Raw genomic sequence first — 21,469 nt, 5'->3', positions numbered from 1 at the left:
TAGATAATGACTATGTGTCATGCCTGTGACCATATCACTCCATAAGAAAGATTGGTTTCACTGCTTTCGCATGGCATTTAATTGAATTAACAGCAAATAGTGTTCGCACTGAAACACTACTTCACTGTGTAAGTGAAATCTCTCAGGACTACAGTAGTACCTAACACATGCTAATGAGAAAGTTTTAAACTTCCCCTCAGTATTTATCTATGCAAGGATACTGTAGTTCCAGGACAGTTTATCAAAACAAGTGTAAGGCCTCTGATTTGCCATTTTAACAATTAATGTATTTTCTAGAACTCAAAACACCTGAGATTCTGTGATCTCCCTTCTCTGTTTCTGCAAATAAGGTATCAGATTCTCTGAAGTTTCACATTTCCTTTTGCTTCTGGTGCTGTGGACTCTCTATTCCCTATAGACAAACTCTTCCTCAGGCACAAAGGAAGCCCAACAAGATGCCACTGAACAGCAAATTAGGCCTTGGTTTTCAAACCAGAACCTACAGTTTGCTGGGTAACCCCTGTGAAATATTTGTAATTTGAAAACTTAAACTCATTCCAGCCATGAGTAACTATGATTTTATATAGTTGCTGACTTAGCCTGTAAGGCATCTCACTGCAACTGGGAAAAAAATGTCTTCTTTAAGTACTGATCTCCTCTCTGCTCTTATCTAGAAGAATCAAATGACAACCCTGCATAAGCCACTCTTAAGTTACTGGAAATGAAAATCATGGCACATTCATATATGCAGGCAGATAATTGTCATCTGCAGAATGAACCAGACCTCAGCAAATGCTCTGCAAAGACTTCAACCTCATATCTGGGATCTCTGCCCGCCTGCAGGCTGTGGGGATTGTGAAAGCACTTTGGGTTCCTCAGATCTCTGAAGAGTAATAACTGAGTTTATTACCACTATCATGCTTTTTACTGACTGCTGCTCACTTGAGAAGTTCTTCAGGGAGAAAAAACACACACACTATCCCTACCTGCTTTGGTTGTCACTTTCAGCAAATAACCATCCAAATCGATCTGAAATTGCGGTGTCTCGCAAGGTAGTGAGATGCGGGTCCCATTCCACTTCACTGTGAGGTGCTGCTGGAGGCTGATAGTGCTTCTGCCCAGCACAAGGTCCACTGACTTTGTCCAGGAGAAAGAACGGGTCCGACGGGCATCGTTTTTTACCAGCACCTGAAAGGGCGAGGCAGAGGAGGAGCAGTCTTTCGTCAAAACGTACTGACATGTTCCCTGAAAGTTAAATGTCCGTCCATCAAAAGTGTTGTAGTGAGGGTCTCCAAATACAGTGCAAACTCCAGGCTCTGCAGGTGAGTGAGAAACAAAAGCACCGTATCAGGATCAATCAGTTTGAAGAAAAGCAATTGATAAGAACTTTGAGGATGCCACTCTCACCTAGTCTATCTGAGCCTCAGGGCAGGTGTGCCTGATGCCCACTAAGGAATATACATTTTTTGAAAAACAGAATCTTCATGGCTTTAGTAAAAGTCTTTCCCAAAGCTGGGGGAACCAGAAGCCAATTAATCTTTAGGGCAGCATAGGAAGGCTAACCTGTAGCTAGAAACCAAATATATCAGACAACCTGTATGTTCCTTAAACATACATGCTACCTGAACAGCTTAGGTTATTACAATGCCTGTGAAAGTTTTCAAATTATTTCATTTCCAGAAAATACAAGCCCTAATCATGATGTCAGATCAAGCAGAGCCCTGAGCTTGCAAAGCCCATATGTCTCTGGAGATGTGTGACGGGACCCTTCCCACCTAGCATCAGCTTTCCAAATGTGAAACGTCTACTCTAAGCAATTCGTCCAGTCTCCCTCTCACTAACAGAGAGAAATAGACATGACTAGAAAGTCTTTCATCTCACCAGTTTTAGACAACTCTTTTAATACACGAGGAATTACTCTCTGGAGGAGTGTGTCTGCTGCCAGCTCTGGGAGTGCAACCAAGCATCTAAGACTACAGGAATTCTCCTGAGATGAGCTCCCACCCTTAAGTTGTGTTGTGGGAGTAAAGCCTAATCCACTAACAGAAGCAGAATTCAAAACATCACAGGTATATTTTTGAGGCTAATTTTCATGTTACCCAGTTAGGCAGGGGTGATTCCCTGAAATTAAAGCCATCAGACCCCTGTTGCAGTTCTGTCTGTATTTTACAGAAAAACTTATAAATATTGTATATTATAAACTAGGGATATTTATGTGGGTTTTTTTTCCAAATTATCTGTAGAACCAGCATCTTTATTGACTGTTAGAAGCCTTTCTATACGTGGTCAACTGACTAGTAGTAGTTACTCTTTATCATGCTACCAACTAAAAGTGACAAACACAATGCAATGACTGTGTAAGGGATTGTATCTCTCCCAATCTTTTTCATCATTATAAATGGAGGGAGATTTCTCATTGATGTTTGCAGCCATAAGCTGATTGGGGAAGCTGCAGCTCCAAGGCAGAACATTTCCACGCTCATGCCAGTGATGCTGAGTTACCCTGCAGTTACCCAACAATTGATTGAACTGCCTTGCAGTCAAAAAGAACCGCAAATTTATTTGCATTGCAGCCTTCTGGTACAACAATAGGTCTTAACCACGTCTTATTGCTGCTGTTCCTGGAAGAAGGAGTCTCAAGCCAGAGAAACACACACTATAACTGCCAGCTGGATACCCATGGGCTGAGGCTGCTTTTGAAAGACAACGCCTGTTTCAGGAGGGAGGGTTCAGTACAACAGCAAAATTTGACTCTGTAACCAGAGAGCTGTGAACAACATCAATAATAAAATATTTAAAAAATCAAACCCAAATAAAGTAGTGGAGAGTAATGGGGAACACTGTTTAATCACCTGAAAAGGCAGTTAAAAAAGAGACAAATTCAAACCTACAAAAAAGGAGGAGGCATGGATGTTATGGAGAAGAGGCAGGGAATTCCTTCGGCACAGTGCAATGCTCCTCTGACTATGCAATAAATCTTTCTCGGGATGGTTTTTCAGCCTAGGCAGAGTCTGTGCTGAAGCAGCTATAATGTTTCTGGTGTTTTTCTAGTTCTAGGTAAAAAGCATCCAAGGATACCTACATGGAACCACAGAAAATGGGGCTAAGTACGACCACAGGAGACATTACCTTTTCCTTCTCCAATACCTATGTTATTCCTAACAGACTTTTGCCTCACCTGCTCCTAAAGAGCAGTAGTAAGAGCAACTCCACAGCTACATCCAGCCACCTATTGCAGTGCTCGGCTGTTCTCACTGTGAGGTCTTCCTCAAGTCAAACCTTGGTCTCCCTCACCACATAGTGCAGTGCCACCACAGAGCTGGCACCTGGGACATCTGTATGTTACCCCTAACTCACCACATGCTTTGCTTCTTCAGCCAAGGCAGTAACTAGTCTTGACACCATTATTATGGTGTCACTTTACTATGCCTGGCAACTAGGGACCAAAAGTTTCAATTTCTCAAGGACATCATGTTGACAGCTCCATTAGAAGCCAAAAGGAATTATATTCTATCAACACCTCTGAAAATCAGGCATAAAGGCCTTTAAGCAGATCCTGAAAACCAACACACTTAGATAAGAGAGTGCTTTCAAACGTGCACTTCTGTGAGTCCCACTTTCCTCACTGATCCCAATAAGGATATCAGTAATTTTTTGCCAGAGTCCATAAAAAATTATTTGGTTCTCCATAAATTGGCAGGAACTATATAGTTTTTAATCCTCAATGTAAATTTTACCAAGGGAAAAAAATCAGTAGATTTTATATGGAGACCATCTCACTTTATGGTTACTAAATCACATTAACATGTTTTTGACTTCCTTATGTACTCATGTAATTATCTACATGATGAAAATTCAGAAAAATTTTATTACTTGCTCTGATTCTGTTTCACTTTTTCAGGCTGTAATTTTTCTTTAAACATAATGAGAAGTTTTATGTAAAACAAGGAAACTATCAACAAAAAAAATCAATCCGCCCAAACATCAGTGAAGATTGCAAAGGACAGAACTCGGTTTTGTCTGTACTTCTAGAGGCCAAGAACACGGACATGTTATACATGTTATTAGAAAACATACTGGGGGAGAAGGTGGGTTCTTCACCTAAACAAATGGCTAAGAAGCAAAACATGAGAGGAACAAACCAAATTTAGAGATATGCAAGTAAAATTGATAGTACCAATGGGATCCAAAGGAAATATTTTTTTTTTAATTTCTAATGTGTTATGCAGAGTAATGTTGTTTTATGTTATGTTACATTGTGTCACGTCGTATGTCAACTTGATGCAGTGCAGTTAAAATAAAAAAGAATGTATCTTGGACTGGATAGCTGAATATCTGATCCAAATTTCGTTATTTTCTTCAATAACTAAGGAAATAGGGGAGAGAAAAATCTACCCAAAACCAGTTTGAATAATTGATTCTTTGATATCACTGCGTAAAACATTCTTGAAAGGTTTGCTAAAATTGTTTGGTTTAAAAAAAAAATCCACACCCTGCAAGAGTGTGTGTGATAACTCAGGCACTGTCAGTACGAAGAACTGGTTGGCCTAGAAACAAACCTTAAATACTGGGTGTAACATGACTGAAAAAGGACAGGCAACATGAAAAGAGTTCCTGCCATTTTTAGGTTTTGGGTTGTTGTTTATTTCCTTTTGGTAGAGTTTTAATCACATCATGTTTTATGGTTTACTGCCCTTTTCTTTTTCTTTTGGTTTTTTTTCTTCCTTTTTTTCCCCCTCCTGAAACAAAGCAGTCTTTCTGCCTAGCTGTTTTTGAAATCTACTGGAAGTACCAGTTCTCTGGTTAGGATCATGTGTGACTTGCTCTTCTGTTGGGATGTAACAGATGGAGAGGTGTCACTGCATCACCAAAACTACATTCCCCAACTCTGGCGTATGAATTTTGCTAGCTTGTGCTATCAAGGCAGAGGGTCATGGGTGAAGATCCTTCCCTTTTTTCCTACAATAAATTCTTCCCAGCTTTTTGCAGACACTCCTTGTCTCAAGTTGCCTAGGGTAGAGTTAGAACACAGCAATTATATGATACGTCCGCCTAAGACTCCACCAGCTTCCAGCTGTTTTCAGCTTAGGGACTTTGTAAACTAGCTATGGTTTGCTTTATTTAACCACCTTTGACAGACTTCTTTTCTGTGAATTTGTCCCATCTCTCCTTGAACCCAAAAGTGTTTTTAGCATCCACAGGATCCTTGGGCTAAGTGCATGAAAAACTACTGCCTCTTGTTCATTTTAAACCTGGTATTCATAATCTTTGATATCCTCTCTTGCTCATCCATGCATGCACATGAAAGCAAATATACCCGCTTCCCTTTCTGTCCCAGAAAAACACTGATTTTTTCTAAGGAAGGCCCCAGAGTTGTGTTCAGGAAAGTGTGGTTTTCAAAGCACCTGAGGCACTAAACTCTGATTAAATATTATTGGGAGCTGGCTGCAAACACCTCTAAACCTCTTTTGGAAATCCTGTATTTAGGCTCCCAAATCATTATTCAAAACTCCTGGCTTTCATAAAAGCTTCTGGGAGCTTGGCAATTTTCACATTTGTTTTTTAAGCAACTAAATATGGACTTGACACTTTTACATTTGACCGTCTTGAACTACACATGTGATTCATGCAGTTTGCTCAGCTCCCACCCAAGGCTCTACAGCTTACTTGCAAACTAATAATAATAGTATTTAGGTGCTAAAGTGAATACTGTAGAACTCTTGGCATGCTTTCCTTGCATTTACAAATCATGGGCTCAATTCAAATGAAATAGTGACTTTCATTAGAAAAGGTAATGGGGAAAGTAACTGTGGGCAAGGAGCACTGTTTTTAAAAAACACATTTATCTGTACAGTGAAGGAAGCTGAAAAAGCAACAGCAAGGAAAAGAACATTTTAGCATTCCCCAACTTTTAACATGCACTCACATAAGGAAGGAAAAAAAAAAAGGCAGTTTATGAAATCATGACCTCTTTTGGCCAATACAGAGGGATGACAGTCTGAAAGACAACTCACTTCTGGTAAGTAGTATGCTGAGTAAAGGTAAGAAGCACTTATTAAACTAAGTGGTTGCCAGAAAGTACCTTTTTGCCTTCTACCCCATGGCTCCGCTCTCCCAGACAGTATTTAGCCTTCTAAAAAGGTGAGATGTATATGCTGCTTGGTGGAGGCCAGGCAGACAGTCAGCACACACATCTTGACCAGCCAGACCATAGGCGTATTGGCAGGGCAATTAGCATGCTTCTAGCTCCAGAGCAGCCACAGGATACATTGTCTCTAGCTGGGTTTATTATTTGTTGGGATATAAAGGAAATGGGACACAAATCCATAGGAAACCAGGCTCTGTTAGCTCTGGTGCTCATGGAATAGCTTGTTTTATTTTTTCAGGAGATCAGAGCAGTCAATTGAAGTCCAAGATGTCCAGATGTCTGGTCACACTCTTCTGGGCTTGTAGCTAGTTAAGAGTGGCCAAGAAAAATATACTTTAAATTATAACTAAAATTGGTTTGGACACTCTCTAAGTAAGGAGAAGGAGGAAAAAATACAAGTTTACCAGTTAAGGGTGTTCTGGTTGCACGTCTATAATTCAAAAAGATCTCAGCTTTTTAAAAATAAAATGAAACTTTGAATGCAATTAGCCCATATGCTGAATTAAGCCCTAAATCAAACAGAACACGTTATTAACTTTTGAAAACTAGCTACAGAACACGCATAATAGAATTTCATTAGCTTTTCTGTAAAAAATGCCTAGCCATTGAGTACTTTCCTCGTAACTGCTGCATAGTGCAGCTTGATATAATACACATTACAAGGTGTGGTGTCAAAAACTCCACAGGAGTCTTTATGGTCTATTTCATATATAAAATAGCTATTCCAATTTGTCCAAATACATATTTATACAGTAGACCATCATGGCTGAAACAGCTGAGGAGGTAAATCATGAACAGCGTTCCAGTATGAATAAACAATTGCAGTCGTTTTGTTGATGTACTTCTCTATGGCAAGGAACCAATACAAGAAACAGGACCAGCAGGAGCCTATGTGGTCCTTTAGTCCCACTCCCTGCTCTCACAGGCACCTACATTGCATAACCCCATCTTTTTTCTTCCCTTTTTTCCTTTTTTGTTGAAGATTCTAGATTTTCTTAGTATTTCCATAAAAACATATAAAAAGGATGCAGGACCAGGTGAAAGTACTAACCTTCTATTCCTAAGGCTGGGTACAAATGCTCTTGAGTTTGGTTTAGCTCCATTGGTCATTTTGTCAATTAAAATACTGTAGATTGATGAATGAAATTTTCTGCCCCAAAAGAGGCCTTAACTGCAAAATTAGTCACACATACTACTAGGCCTAGATGACTGCAGTCCACTTTGAAAAAGCTTCATCCATAAAGCCTCACAATAACTTGAATAAGACTGTGCAAGGATTATTGATCATGATTAAGATCTGTTACATGGTTGCTGTAGGAAGCTTTCATACTGCATGCTGTAATTTTGGCAAGGCCTATCAATTCTTCTTTGTCAAGAACAAAGATTTAACCTCCACTGAAAATTCCCATCTTTGTCTGGAGTTGAGAGCAGTCTGTTAATGTTATTTGAACTCAGATTTAGTGTTTTCTTTTTTTAATATGAAAATGACCTTGGTCTAACATAGGATTACTAATTTATGGAATTGACGTCAGTGGTGATTTTTCTAAATCAAGCCCAAAAGAGTACATTTCATTACATTTTTACAGCAGCATAAACTAAACTGTTGAATTTTCCACTGGTATGACCACTGTGTTTAATTAGTGATAACTGTACGCCAGCCATGGAGCTTAAACAGCAACATGCCAAAACTAACCATAGTTAACTTCGGCAACAGTAGACAAAAGAGACTCTCCAGCCCTTTAGGAGACGAGGTACTTTTTCTCTCTGCAACAAACTGCTTTGAAAGTAATCCTTTGATTATTTTTTTTTTAATAATTTTTTTTAAAGTGTATCCTTTAACAACGTGACTGTTTTTGACCCACTTCATAGAAATTGGCTGCGTTTAAACTGTACTCAAAGCTCTCCTGTGTACAGTATGTTCTTGTACCTCCTATGTTGTTTTTACTTTGGAAAATTAATATCTGCTGGACCGCCAGAAATGTCTGGAGTGTTAATATGTAGAGAGAGGATCAACATGAGTGGGTGGGTGAGTGAAAGGACTGTGCATGAACATCTTATCTCATTAGAAATTGGCTGAATTAGCAAAGTTTCTAATTACTATCTGAGATAGTAATCATCACTGAAATCCTCATGCCTTCTGCCTGTCTCATGCCATGATGAGATTTACAGCACTTCTGCTGCAAAGGTGGAATTAATTCCTTCAACACTGATGTTGAAACAGCTAGTGGTAGCCACCCCTGCTGTATGACAGTAAGTATTTAAGCTCTTTGATTACATTACCTGATAAAAGCTAGGAATGGTCTTTTAATCATAAAAGCTTGTAATCAGCTCAGCATCAGCAATAGCCTGCAGTGAGACACCTCTCCAAAAAGAGACCCCTCTGTTTTGTGCGCAACAGAGAAGTGTGCCACTGCAGGACAGTGATTACCTCCCAGCCTCACATACAGCCACTGCAATGCAGACAGGACCCATAACAAGTGGCTGTTGGAGGAATAAGTCATTTATCCTAAGGGTTTCGGGGAGATGAGCAGCCTGCCAGTACCTAGAAGGAGATTACTGGGAAGATGGAGTCAGGATCTTTACAGATCTGCATGGCAGGAGGACAAGTAACAATGGTCTGCCCTTAATGTCACATGTCTTACAGCCATGACCATTCCCTTCTTATATCATCCAGGTGTTCTGAATTTTTAGGTAGCCTGGTTCCTAGATGAGTCACAGAATCGTAGGGGTTGGAAGGGACCTCAAGAGATCATAGGGTCCAACACCCCTGGCAAAGCAGGTTCCCTAGGAGTTATTTTTACTTTGGAGAAATCTGGGTTTCGCCTCTTTCTCCCATGGAATAGGTATCACAAGTCATCATTCCCTGGAAGCATTTCTGAAGGAGTCACCGTACTGTCTTCTTTTTAACCCCATACTGCAGAGGGTCTCTTGTGCTTTGAGAGAATGGCTGGCCCCAGTATTTCCCTCCCCCTCTCACATTACAGAAGAACACATGAGAAAGGTTAAATGAGAGTGAAACATAAGAATGGGGCAAGATATAGATCAATAAAACTCCATGACACTACTGACATGTCATGTTCGAGCAGAGAGGTCTATGCAATTTTCTTCTCCCTTGAAACTCAGTTAACATGAAATCAACTGATGGTCAGTTGAATCCTCTTTCAGTTCTCCCTCTGCTCAGTATTATTGCAAGTGTTTCCGAGGTTGCCACTTGTATTTAATTTCATTTTGATACTGAGGACTCACAAACTAGGTTTCCTTATGACAAGTTACATGTTTCAAAATAATTGAGCTGCAGAGTGGAAAAACAGGTATTTAGCATATGGAATTTGTGCAATCCATGAGCACTCAGAATTGAGCTGATAAGCAAAACCAATTTTGATTTCATCAAAAGAATAGGAAATTCTCTCCTTAAAAACCTGTTCCTTCTTCAAGAAGCCTTCCTATAAATCATAAAACCCCATTGTAGCAGTCTGTCCCTATTTGGTAAAATACTTAAACATGTCCTGAAGGAATATGTAATTGTATCCTGCTAACTTCAGTGAAGACAGGTTTCCCTGTTGGCTTAAATAAGGCAAGCTTAAAGATAAGTATTTGTTTAAGTGCTTTGCTGACTAGGAGAGAACACAAGTGATGTCATAAGATAATCATTCCTGAAGCGAAGAGTAAAAGGGTAAAAAGGTGATGGTTGTGGTAAACATCATACAGACAGAAGTATAGCTTTCTATTGTACATTTCATTGCCGCCCCAGACTGTGTCTCAGATTTCTGCACACCTTTTTTTAACTCTCACAAATCATCTGCAAAGGTGTTGGATTATATATACACATAGCTGGGCTGTTATTTACAGGTATAAAAGGTACTCAGTCCTAAAAATTGTAATTTCATTCACTTACTTATTACCTACAAATTTCAAATGTCAACTATATCCTTCAGAAAGCAGCATTTCAGATTTGACAAAAATAGGGTCATTTGGAAAAAATAAAATAGAAATACCCAGGCATTTTATTTTAAATTTACAGAATTATAGGAGGCAAAATCTGAGGCCAGCAATAATCACCTGCCCTTTAGCCACATCTAAAAAGAAGGCAGAAAAGCAAACATTCTACTATATTTGTTTTCTCTGAAAGAATAAAAAAGAATGTAAAGAATGTGAGGAAAGAACTTACTTTCAGTGCAAATAGGACAGCATCCTTTTCTGTTCAGGATTTTACCCTAATTGGGAGAAAGACAGGCTGATTTAATGAAAGAGTTTTTGTAGCAATGACTGTGTTATGTTGTAAGGCTGGATAAGCCTTTGAAAATAGTTCAAGTTGTGTTTGAACTCAATGCCCTGGTTACAGCTTCAAATATCAGGTGCTAAAAACAGACAGAACTATTCAAAGAGCTTCCTGGCAGTCTTATAAGAAATTAAATACTAAAAGGGTTCTCTGTTACCATTTTCTCTTTAGAGAGAGTGTGAGAGAGTTTTGGACTCATGTATTCATGGATATCTAAAGCAGACTAGTCGTTGGTTTAACAAGATCGCTACATTTTCCCCCACATCCCAAAATATATAGAATACATTTCCTATGCACACTCTTTTAGTCACCACACAGAGGCAATCTGCTCCACCCCCACACTCTCCCCAAATCATTACTTTTTCCTACAAAACTGAAGGAAGGAAGCAAACACTAGTAGACCATCTAGATCGGCTAGATTTCTTTCATACCTAAATCTCATGGTATCTCTCCCTAGATCACATTACCAGTCATGGACCAGTCTCCCCAGTGAAGTAAATGGGCATGCATCCAAGGATGTGCAGTGTCTAATAGCAAACAATTTGGTCTAGTCACAGTAATATCAACAAAACTTTTGCGTCTTTATTTACTACTCTGCCCAGGTAAATTTTATTTATGGTTGTGTCTTGTACAAGGCTGGCTAGAAGCAGGAGGCATGCCTCTGTGTACATATATTCATGCTCTTTTTCAGTCTTCATCGAATTAAAAGATGTTCTAACTGATTTTACTTAAATTCCCTAAAGCTAACCGTCAAGCTAGAGGATAAGCCTGGAAAATTTCAGACTGAATGATGTGTTTTTCCAAGCAAAAAACTGGCATGGGTTATAGCAGAACTTATGGTGATATTGGAGCTCACCCTCATTCCCATATAGGGAAGGAAGAGGCATATGGAGCTGTGCTGCTCCCCAGCACCAATCTTTTGCTCCAACAGCAGTTTATGGGTCTTTTGCTCCCCTTTATGGGTCCACTGCTCCCATTCCCCACCAAGCAGGTAAGCAAGGAGTGGCCAGCAAGAGCAAGCAAAGGGAACTGTGCTCTTTAGCCTACTCAATGGTTCAGAAAAGCGTGTGGAAACAGACAATAGGTGGCAAGTCTATGCAGAGAGTGGGGAAGAGGGATCAGGCAGCAAGCCTTGTTCCTGTCTGCCTTGCTTTCTGCCTACAGCGCTGCTGCGCTTTGACAATGCACGTGGGGAGACACAAACTCCAAGTATCTGCTGGCAGAATGGAGTGCCCTCTGTCCTGCTCACTCTAGATGTACCCAGATGGCATGAATGAGAGCTTGGTGTTGACTGCGCTTGGGCTCATCGTCCGCAGGGCGTGAAAGCTCAGTGTAAGCTTGTCTTTGAATGTGCAACTGCATGTGAACATGCTTAAGGCACATCTGGCCTTGAGAAACCGGCTGGCTCAGAGGTTCACTTGGCAGCATGGGCAATACTTAGATGTTTGTGTGACCACCAGGCTGCAGAGCAAAGAGAATAGCTGAGGACCAGGCTGCAAGAGGAAGATCTACCAAGCACCTGCTAGGACAAAACCCTTAAAGGAGGAGCCATTAAAAGTTCACAGAAACCAGGAGCTTGGCAACACTTTGTATGAATGGAAGAGGTGTAGCCGAATGCCACACACTGCACTGCACAGCCTTACCTCTCTGTTTCAATAAGAGAGTTGAAATCATCAGCCGAGCTGGAAGTGGCAAAAATTCAAGTGAAATTGGAATCTCCAAGGCAGCCTGCTGAGGCTGGTTACTTGAGCCACCATCTTGGCCCGAGATCCTGTTTTTGTCTTGTAGAATAAGGAAACCCATTATTGCTAACATGTGCTGCAAGAGTTCGTTAGCATTGAGGGTTCCCTTAGGAGTGGGCTAAGTGATGTGATCCCATTTTTCCCTATGAATATTTATAAGCAGACCACATTTGAGTCTATTTATTTTCTGGGATTTTTCTTCTTTTTTTATGAGGTTTTCAATTTTATGTCTGAGGTTTTTATTTTCTATTTTTTTAAGGCAAGACTAATTGCGGGGGGGGGAAGGGTTGTTTGGTTGTGCAATAGCAACAGCTGTTGTTTTTTTGTGCCTCATTTGGCACTGGAGTAAAACCAGCAACTTTTTGTTTGTAATAATAACAGATGTGTATAACATTAAATGCAGTCTGTGCTAGAGATGGGAGAACGTGTTCTGAATAAATTTTCAACTCACTTGAAGTTCACGGGTTCAAAATTTACCCATGGAATCAAACTCTGAAAATGTCTTCACATGCCCTGAGTTCAATTCTACTAACCTTTGCACTGCCTTGGAGCTCAGAAAAGGCTATATGCTGTCAAATTCACCAGGCTTTCCTCTAGCAGTACCAAAAGAGTCAGTTCATGACCACTGACCATTGCCACAGGCTTCCATTGTTAGTGGGAAATGCAAAGGGGTAAGGAGAGGAGGTGAACCAGAAAATTATGATGGGCAATCGGAAAGATGTCACAAGACAATAAAGAGGCTGGAGCAGGTTTAGGGTGAGTAGTAAATTAGGTAAGAAAATGTCTGAAGGATCTCTGAAATTCAGTCTTGCCAACTGTTAAGATTACTCCCTTTCTATAAAGTATTTAAGCATGTGTTTAAGTTTAATCACACATGGAGGGCCTACTAACTTCAGCAGGACTGGACACATGCTTAATAGCTTTGCTGGATGGGGGCCAGCATGTACCACACCTTGCAGGCTGACACTCCAGGTAACTGAGAGAGGAAATATCTATGTGGGCTCCGTAGCCAGAAAGTAAGAAACAGAAACCACAAGCCACAAAGCTCACTAGAAGGCCAAGGCAGACTGATTCTACTATAAATACAAGGTGGATTGAATATGTGAGATGTATGTATATGTGATGTATGAATATGTGATCTCCTGCAGATGAAAAGAAGTTAAGAAAGACACTTCCTGTAATTACTGATACAGGATTAAATGCTCCAAAAAGAAACAGAAAAATGTGTCTAGCCCTATGAGGAAAATGAAAGAAATGGCAGAAACAGTCTTTGAAACTATGTCAGTCTGCCATCAACAACACATTGAATAATACAAATGGTTGCATGGTATCAGAAATTTCTGCAGAATTACCTCTTTGAAACTCAGCCTTTCAAGAAATAACTTCCCACCAAAATTCTATCTTGATAAATAATATTCCCTCATCAAAAAACCCCACAATGGGATACAAAGTGTACTAAGACTGCATGGTAAAGCATTTAGGTAAAGGAATAATACTGTAAGTTCCTTGTGAGTCTTGAATCCTTTCACACTCAGTTGTGTGTATCATAACACAGTTTTAATAAGATAATTTTATGTGGCCTGACACCCTCAGGGACACTAAACAGCATTTTATTCCACAGCAGTCTTCAATAGTCAGTGGAGACTGCTTACTGCCAGAGACGTCTTGAAGAGACAAAAGAAATGGAGTTCACACCTCCAGAGTTTGCCGAGACAACCGCGTAACTCTATGCGTGACACCCAGACTTTCAGTATCAGAATTGCTAATATATCTTTATCTTTATCTTGAATAACGTGGTGCATTTAATTAATGTTTATAAGCTTGTGACAGAGTATCTCATCAAAGAGAGTGGAGCACAGATGAAAAGTAGATTTAAATCCATTAGCACACGTTATTTGCTTTAAAATTACTCGGTACCCACTTGGAATAGGAAAATAAACCTCACTCCAGAGTTTACATTCTTTCTCCTACTTTTCCTTCCAATTTAGCTTGGAAGAGCAGAAACGTAATGTGTACCCCTGGAGAAGGGTGGGTTTGCATGCAGCTTGCTGCAGACCACATTTTAAGGCAGGGCTGACATGTTGGATATTGGAGAGATACTGGAGACAATGGTGCTGTCAGTAACAAAGCGGTCTTTTCAGCCCTAAGGAACTGGACCTTGTCTGAGGACTCAACTTGAAGGTTTAGGGCAGTTTAGGACTTCACACTAACCTTGGAGCAGATCATGTAGTAGTGCTTACAGTTTGTCAGTCACACTGATGCAGGACTGCAGATGGTGAATTTTTACCCATCACTATTTTCATTTTTGAAGCCACTTCAACTGATCACCTCAATGCTCAAATTTATATATGGGTACTGCTGAAGCGGTATATTTCACTTAAGATCTCTATTAAGCCATATCAGTTATTTGATCTCAGAAGCATCTCAACATTTGAATTGCATCAGCAGAGACAAATGAGTTGCAGTGTGTGCCAGGTTCTCAGCCAAAAAAGAATTTGAAGAGATCTGAAGAGTCCAAGCTCTCATCTCCTGCTTATACTGTGAATGGCCTGAAGGGAGCAAGCCTGATGACCATAAACCACAAGTTCCCAGAAAAGCAGCTCCATTTGTTCATGCTTCCTAAGATGGATGCAAGATCTCCCGTGAGTGAGGCCCATTAACAGGAGAAATGCCCTCTGCAGTGAGTGCCAGAGTGACAGGAAAAGGATGTCCCCTCTTCTGAAGATGCCAGCATAGCTCTTGCAGCCCACCATCACACCAAAACAAGTAGCACCATGGTACAGGGTCTCTCTATTCTACTGCTGCTTCTGGCTGTCAAAAGTTCACACGTACAACATTTTACAAACCAGAGTTTGTCATTTAAAATTTTATACCTAGGTGTCTGTGACTCATATTTTCCCCACTGCCTTCCAGAATGGAGAAGGAAACACTGAGAAGGTGTAATGCTAACGACTTGGCTTTCTCTTCTGCAATTCTGTTCAAAGATATGCCCCTACATGAGGTGCTATTTAGAGCTCCCTCTTCTGAAAGCTTGAGCCATGAAAATGAAATAATTTTAGTGACAGAAATCCAAGTAACAAAGGCTGTCTTTAGCTTGAGTTTTCTAGTCATGTTGATTTTTGAAGCAATTAAGTAAAATTGCAATTACAGTAATCTTTGGGTTCACAGACTTTCAAATAAAAAATATTCAGGCTGCAACCTTAGAGAAAGCAGCATGGCTTGATTGAAATAACTTGCTTTGTTTTGTCTAATTTACATTTTCAACCAAGTATTAATCCACATACACACTGAGAAATGCAAGTACAACAACCTCATGTGGCTTCCCTTCATGATATGAATGCTCTTGAAAAACTAACATCATCACCTCACCACTCCATAAAGCTATTAAATATATGTGAAAGAGATATTTCAGTGCAGATACTTGGGACAGAGAAAGTTAAAGGGAGGAGGACAAAAGGAGTGCAGACCCTTCAGAGCAAGGACAGAGGTGGGAAATCCATATTCAGGGAAGCAGTAGGACACTTGGGGAACACCAGCCTAAATTAATATGCCAGAGGATCACTTCTTTCCAATGTGCATGCCCCACTGCCATGCACACACTTCTCAAGAAACACTGAAATAGATAATGTAGAAAAAAATAGAAGAAAGCTCTGTTCTTTCAGAAAACTCACATGAGGACAGCTGCTGACTGGAATGCACTGTTTCTTGCGACACTCTGTCTTGCCTTTCACACAAGCACAGATGGTGCAGTTCACAGAGGACCACATCTCTCCATCCTGCAAGAGGCAACATGATATAGCATCAGCTGGGGTGGCAACAGGAAGCTATTTCAGCAATGTATCATTGCACAAGAAAGGCTGACTTTCCCTGTTGGCATTGTGTCATTGTTTAGTCTAAATTATTTTGAGGTGTCTATCCATGGTCAATCGGATTAAAGACAAAGATCAAATTGAGCAGGGTTTTCTTCCCTTTGGCCCTCTAGGTCACAAATTCATTTTTCTAAGGCTAACAAAATCATATTTTCATTTTCCATCAGTGTCCTGATTATTTGTGATATTTTCTCTCCAGTATGTGTCTGAGATGTGATCACACCTACCACAAATTTTCATTTAAGCTCATATAATTAGAAAAACCTGATTCATTGGGTTGACTGACATCTTTAAGTTGTTGCACATGAAAGTGTTTGATTAAGATGTCAGCATACAGTGAATTTATTCCCAGATGCAGCATCATTTTGACTTAGGGCAGGAATGGTCAAATAATGAATTCTAATTTAGATTACTTACAGCACTTTCACAGATACTTGATCTGCTAAACATCTGAAAATGTTTAGAAGAGATACAGTGCTGAACTTCTCAGATGCAGAGCAGGTAAGCCAGTCTATGTACGGCTCTTAAAGTATTAGGTACAGAGCAGAATATACCTCATGGTCTTGTCCCCACTTAATTGGGAAGGATTGCTTTTGGAACTGCCCTGGCTCCTTTTTATAGTGTTGCATTTGCCAAGTGTGGTTCCTAAAACATTCTGTCTCACCCACTGAGCTAGCCAAAATGTGCATGTTTGCTGTTTGCGAGGCTGCTATGAAGGAAGGGTGAGGATAGACCTGACAGGAACAAGCAGTCCAACCAGACAGCTGTGAACAATTACTTACCCACCTCAACATGATGTTCTCACCAGAGAGAAAAACAGACTAAATCTGAAATGCCAAGGAGCCTAACTTATTCAGTGCAGCATGCTTGGTCAAAGGCTGTCTCTCCCCTATATCTACTCTTTACAGGCCATGAGACAATTGCCTGGTGTCCTGATGCAGCACATGTTCTTGTGGGCCTCTAATGACCACTCTCCAAGCATCTGCCAAGGTACCGGAATATATCATAGCTGAATGTATGCAGCAGCCCAATGCTTTTGTCTCCGAGCCAGTTTTGCACAGGGGTGCAAAACCACATTTGCTCTGTGCCCGTTCTACCCATACTAGACTGTTAACTAAACTGAGCAATGTTGGATTTACTTTTTCACACACAAGGCCAGAAATGAACGTACTGTCTCATTATTTTTTCTTACTCCATATAATACTGAGTAATATAATAAAATCTTCACAAGAAGCAGAATATTTTAGTTGGGTGCCTAAGAAGCAGGCATTTGTTCCTGAAGCACAATGGCACCAGTGTGAAAGTGCCAATCAGATGGAGTATAGTCTCAGCATACAGTAGGTTCACATGTAATTTCCAGAATAAACACTTCAGCTATGTACACAAAAGACGGAATAAATGGGAAGCAATTCTGGCTGAGCAAACCAAGTATCCACAAAGGATTTAGCATTTGATCTGATTCAAGGGTCTCTTAATTCACAGATGGCCCATGAGGTGACAGAATCTTTTTCTGACACAGTGTGAAAAAAGCTGCACCACTTGGAAAAACAAACAGGGGCTCAGCAACAGCAGAAATGTCCCTTGTGATTTGAAAACACTGGGTGAGAGTGCAGTAGGTAACAATTATTACATCTCTGTCTCAATAGAAGATGTCAGGGGTGCTGTCCTTAGCAGAAATGTGAAATGTCATAAATCAAGATGAGGAACTTTCAGCCAAGATGAACTTTGCAAAGCTCCTGTTGGCTCAGCTATGGAAAAGACTCTGGCTCAGGAGATGAAGCCTACACACCACTCAGAATATCTTCTCCATGATTATCAGTGTTTGTTTGGGAAAGCACAGCGCTACTATCTCTTAGTAAAAACTGCATTCCTTGTCATGAAACAGCAGCCTGAATCTCTGTATGGAGAGGAATGCAGCAGAATTAGAAGGGACCTCAAGAGATCGAGTCCAACCCCATGTCACATCAAAGAGGAACTAATCTTTAACTGCTGTGTATCAGCATAATTTACATAAACTCTGGAAAAAAACCAGCAGACAGCAAATTTTGCAAAGATTTGTCTCATAGTTCCATCACCAACCAGGTTGGTGAGGATTCTGCTAAATAAAAAAGCCACTCATGTACAGTAAACTCATGCTGTTTCAGCTGTTACAATGGCATGTATTCTTGAGCCACACCTGAAACTTTACCTGGAAGATCTTATTGCCAAACTTGCACACTTTCACTTCCTCAGGAGAGATATATGAGACACATTCCTTGCAGCACTGGTCTTTGTGTTTATTGCATTCACCAGGAAGTAAGCACCTCTTCCGACATATCACTGTTGAATCCTAGGTAAAATGACAAAGGGAAATTATGAAATCATCACCAAGATGTTTGTGCTCCTGTGTGTCTCACCATAATATTTTTGCTTGCTCAGTCATTACATCCACCCAAACTACTGCCCAAATGCTTTCAATAGGTCAGCTCAGAGGAAATAAAAACTATTTATTGGGTTAAGGGAATCATTCGTGGTCTGTGAAGCTACAGCCCTGTACTTCTGTTGGCCTGAAAAATCTTAGTGATTTGGTGGCACTTTCATTTTTTTGCCTAGGTGCAAAAGCGCAAGTGGTCACAGTCATATTAGAATAATTAAAAAGAATAAAATAAAATAGACACAGACATTCAGCAGAGATGGAATAATTATCAATTTAGAAACTCCTCTTCCACTGTAATGCAAACTTAAAGAGGCTCATATAATCAGAGTAACTTCATTTTGCATCACAGAGTCAGGAATCATGTCTCAGCTGAGGCAGACAGTAACTTTTTAAATTTTCCTAGCACAGCAACAACTGCTTTTCAGATCATATTCTCAGGGACCACACAAGATGCCGAAGAACAACAGTATCAGGGCTTACAGTTCTACAGTCCTGTAAGTTACTCCTAAACCAGACAACCAGTGGCACACAATACTGAAGCACTGTGGACTCACCTTGCATGTACACATTGTGCAGTTGTCATAAAGAAATGAGGACCCATTATCATACACGTTGCTGTGAAAGAGGCAGCTTCCAAAGGGGAGGTCAAACACTTTCCTCTGTCCTGAATATAAATAAACAATAATAAAAACAGAATGTGGTTGAAAAGATGCCATATTGTCAACAAAAATAGTAGGGCTTATTGTCACCAGACCAAATTCATGTGCAGTGTGTCATTTGCTATGTGTTTCCATTTTAGTGTGAACAAAATATGTATTTTTAACAGTTCACTGTTCTTCTAGCACACATTCATCTGTACAAATTCTACCGTGGGAGGGAATATAAATATGATTTATGGCATGTTTATATTGGAAAAATCTTTCTTCTCCTTCTCATCATAAAGTGCACAGTGCAGCTAAAGGAATAAAATGTAAGCACTGCAAACTCTTAGGGTAGGTACACTTAAACTAGTTTAAACAGTCTTTAAGTTAAGGCAATAACTTATCAAATAAAGCAGACTTAACTGGTTTTAGCATATCTACCTCAGGGGTTCATAGCAGCCAAACTAAATCAACTCAGTGACACTGATGCAAAAGAAACCCAAACAGAGGTGGTGTCCAGTGTCATTAAGATAGCTTGGTTTATCATGTTCATACAAGGTAACAAGAAATAAACACATCTCCATGGTTTATGAGCAGAACGAGGGCAACACAACATATTTAGATTCCATTATCCATAAAGTATTTGGGTTTCATGAGAGCAGGGCAAGGTTTAGAACACTGTACAGGGAAGGCAGAATCAATACAAAATCCCTCCTGAAGTCCCGCAATGCTGCAAACATTTTCAGATCCAAGTTGCAACACACTTTGCTGTTCTGCAAGTTTCAAGTACTCCTCAGCTTCTTTCCTAACAGGTTATTTAAACAAACAACCTTTGTGATACATAAACACGAGCTCATCACAAAATCACCTACACTTTTCTTCCTGGTTTTGAATACCTTCCCCTGTTTACTTCTGGTGGCAGCCAACTAGTAAGTTCTTTAGTAAGTGGCCACCAGTTTCCCCGCTTGTAATTTCTGAGGTCTGGTGTTAAATAGGTATCAGTTCCGAGGTAGGGAGTGCCCATGTAAGTACATACAAAAAGTCACCAAGTACTAGGCCAATACTTTAGCTCTCAAACCACCAGAACTTGGCATACTGCAATTCCTTCCCTTCTCAATCCTTCTTGATAAACGTAGAACAGCTTGAAAGAAAAAGGTTCCATTTTCCTTTGAGATACAAGTGAACAAAAGGGTAAGCACACAGCAAAATCTGTCTTGAGGTTTTACAAACCTAGTGTTAAAATAACTACTGAACAAAAGTTAAGAAATAATTGCTATTGTTCAGTTAGACATAATTTAAACACCTCTCCCTTGCAAACTAGCTACCTTGGACTAATCTGTGCTTGCATAACCAGCCTTCCTCTTACTGAATGAGCATCTTTCTGAAAAGGCTCAATTTCTCTTGCAGGGCTGACATGTGAAACCAGTTGAGGATGCTCAGTAGCCCTGAAAGGAACAGCTCCACATCCATGCACCAGTTATGGGCAAAGCCTAACCATAGTCTTGCCTGTAACAACAACTCTACTGCTCTATGTGGGGCCAGGGCTTCAGTTGCAAAACTTGTGTCAACAAGTGAACAAAAGTCCAGTTCTCTCCCACACCACCCTCTTGCCAGCACAGATCTGGGTGGCCAACCCAGTTCAAATAGTTGGTAAAAACCCATTGACAAAGGAGTTACCACTTAAAAAAATGTGGTGGTGAAGACACTGGCTTAATGGCTGGCTTTGCTGGCTCATAACCACTAGCTAAACTAATAATTCAAGTCCAAGTGGAGTCCATGGCATTCTTCTAAGCTATATACGCTGAGTATCAGGAATTCAATTGCAGGGAGGTCCTCCACATGATATTTTAAAAACCATGCCTCAGCATCCCTGAAAATATTTCTCTTTCCTGACTGCCATGCCGTGTGCTACACATCCCTTGCCTCTACCTCCACTCCAAAACTTTCAACACTTCTCTAAGAATAGATACTCTCTATTCAAAGGTATATGATGTGCTTTAGAATAAGACCACATAAAATGAAAATAATTATTATTAGTGAAGTTATTCATAGGGGGGGAAAAATCTGCAGAAAAATCCCCATTAAAGTTGGGTTTTTGAACACCTAGATCAAGGAGAGGAAGGTTCAGTTGGGAAAAGCATGTGGAGGAGAGGACAAGAAGACTTTATAGAAGGAAAGGGAAAATGTCCTTGGTCAAAATAGGACTGTTCTCTCAATTTCACTCCTCTACTGTATTACTCTCTGGTGCTGCAGTTAAATGTTCCAGGCAGATATTTATCTGCAGCACCTCTAAACTAGCAAATTAATAAACAAATAAGCAAACAAATTCAAGTTTGTTTCAAGCAGTCAAAAATGTGAAGTATTATGAGAAGCT

At 40.1% G+C, this 21,469-nt stretch overlaps 1 protein-coding gene across 1 annotated transcript in view; it reads right to left on the bottom strand.

Annotated features, from left to right (window-relative positions):
* The window catches only part of BMPER (BMP binding endothelial regulator), a gene marked incomplete at both ends in the record, with an annotated part of 145,687 nt that overhangs the window by 48,261 nt on the left and 75,957 nt on the right, over positions 1–21,469 (bottom strand). Inside the window, 5 exons of the mRNA XM_084260858.1 lie at positions 987–1,316; positions 10,317–10,362; positions 15,841–15,945; positions 18,227–18,367; positions 19,009–19,118. Of these exons, the coding sequence (XP_084116984.1) occupies positions 987–1,316; positions 10,317–10,362; positions 15,841–15,945; positions 18,227–18,367; positions 19,009–19,118 (732 nt within the window). The remainder of the gene's footprint in view (positions 1–986; positions 1,317–10,316; positions 10,363–15,840; positions 15,946–18,226; positions 18,368–19,008; positions 19,119–21,469) is intronic.

The sequence above is a fragment of the Gallinula chloropus genome (assembly GCF_964237585.1).
Source record: "Gallinula chloropus genome assembly, chromosome: 2".
Classification (NCBI taxonomy): domain Eukaryota; kingdom Metazoa; phylum Chordata; class Aves; order Gruiformes; family Rallidae; genus Gallinula; species Gallinula chloropus.
This window is presented reverse-complemented; position numbering and strand designations above follow the sequence as displayed.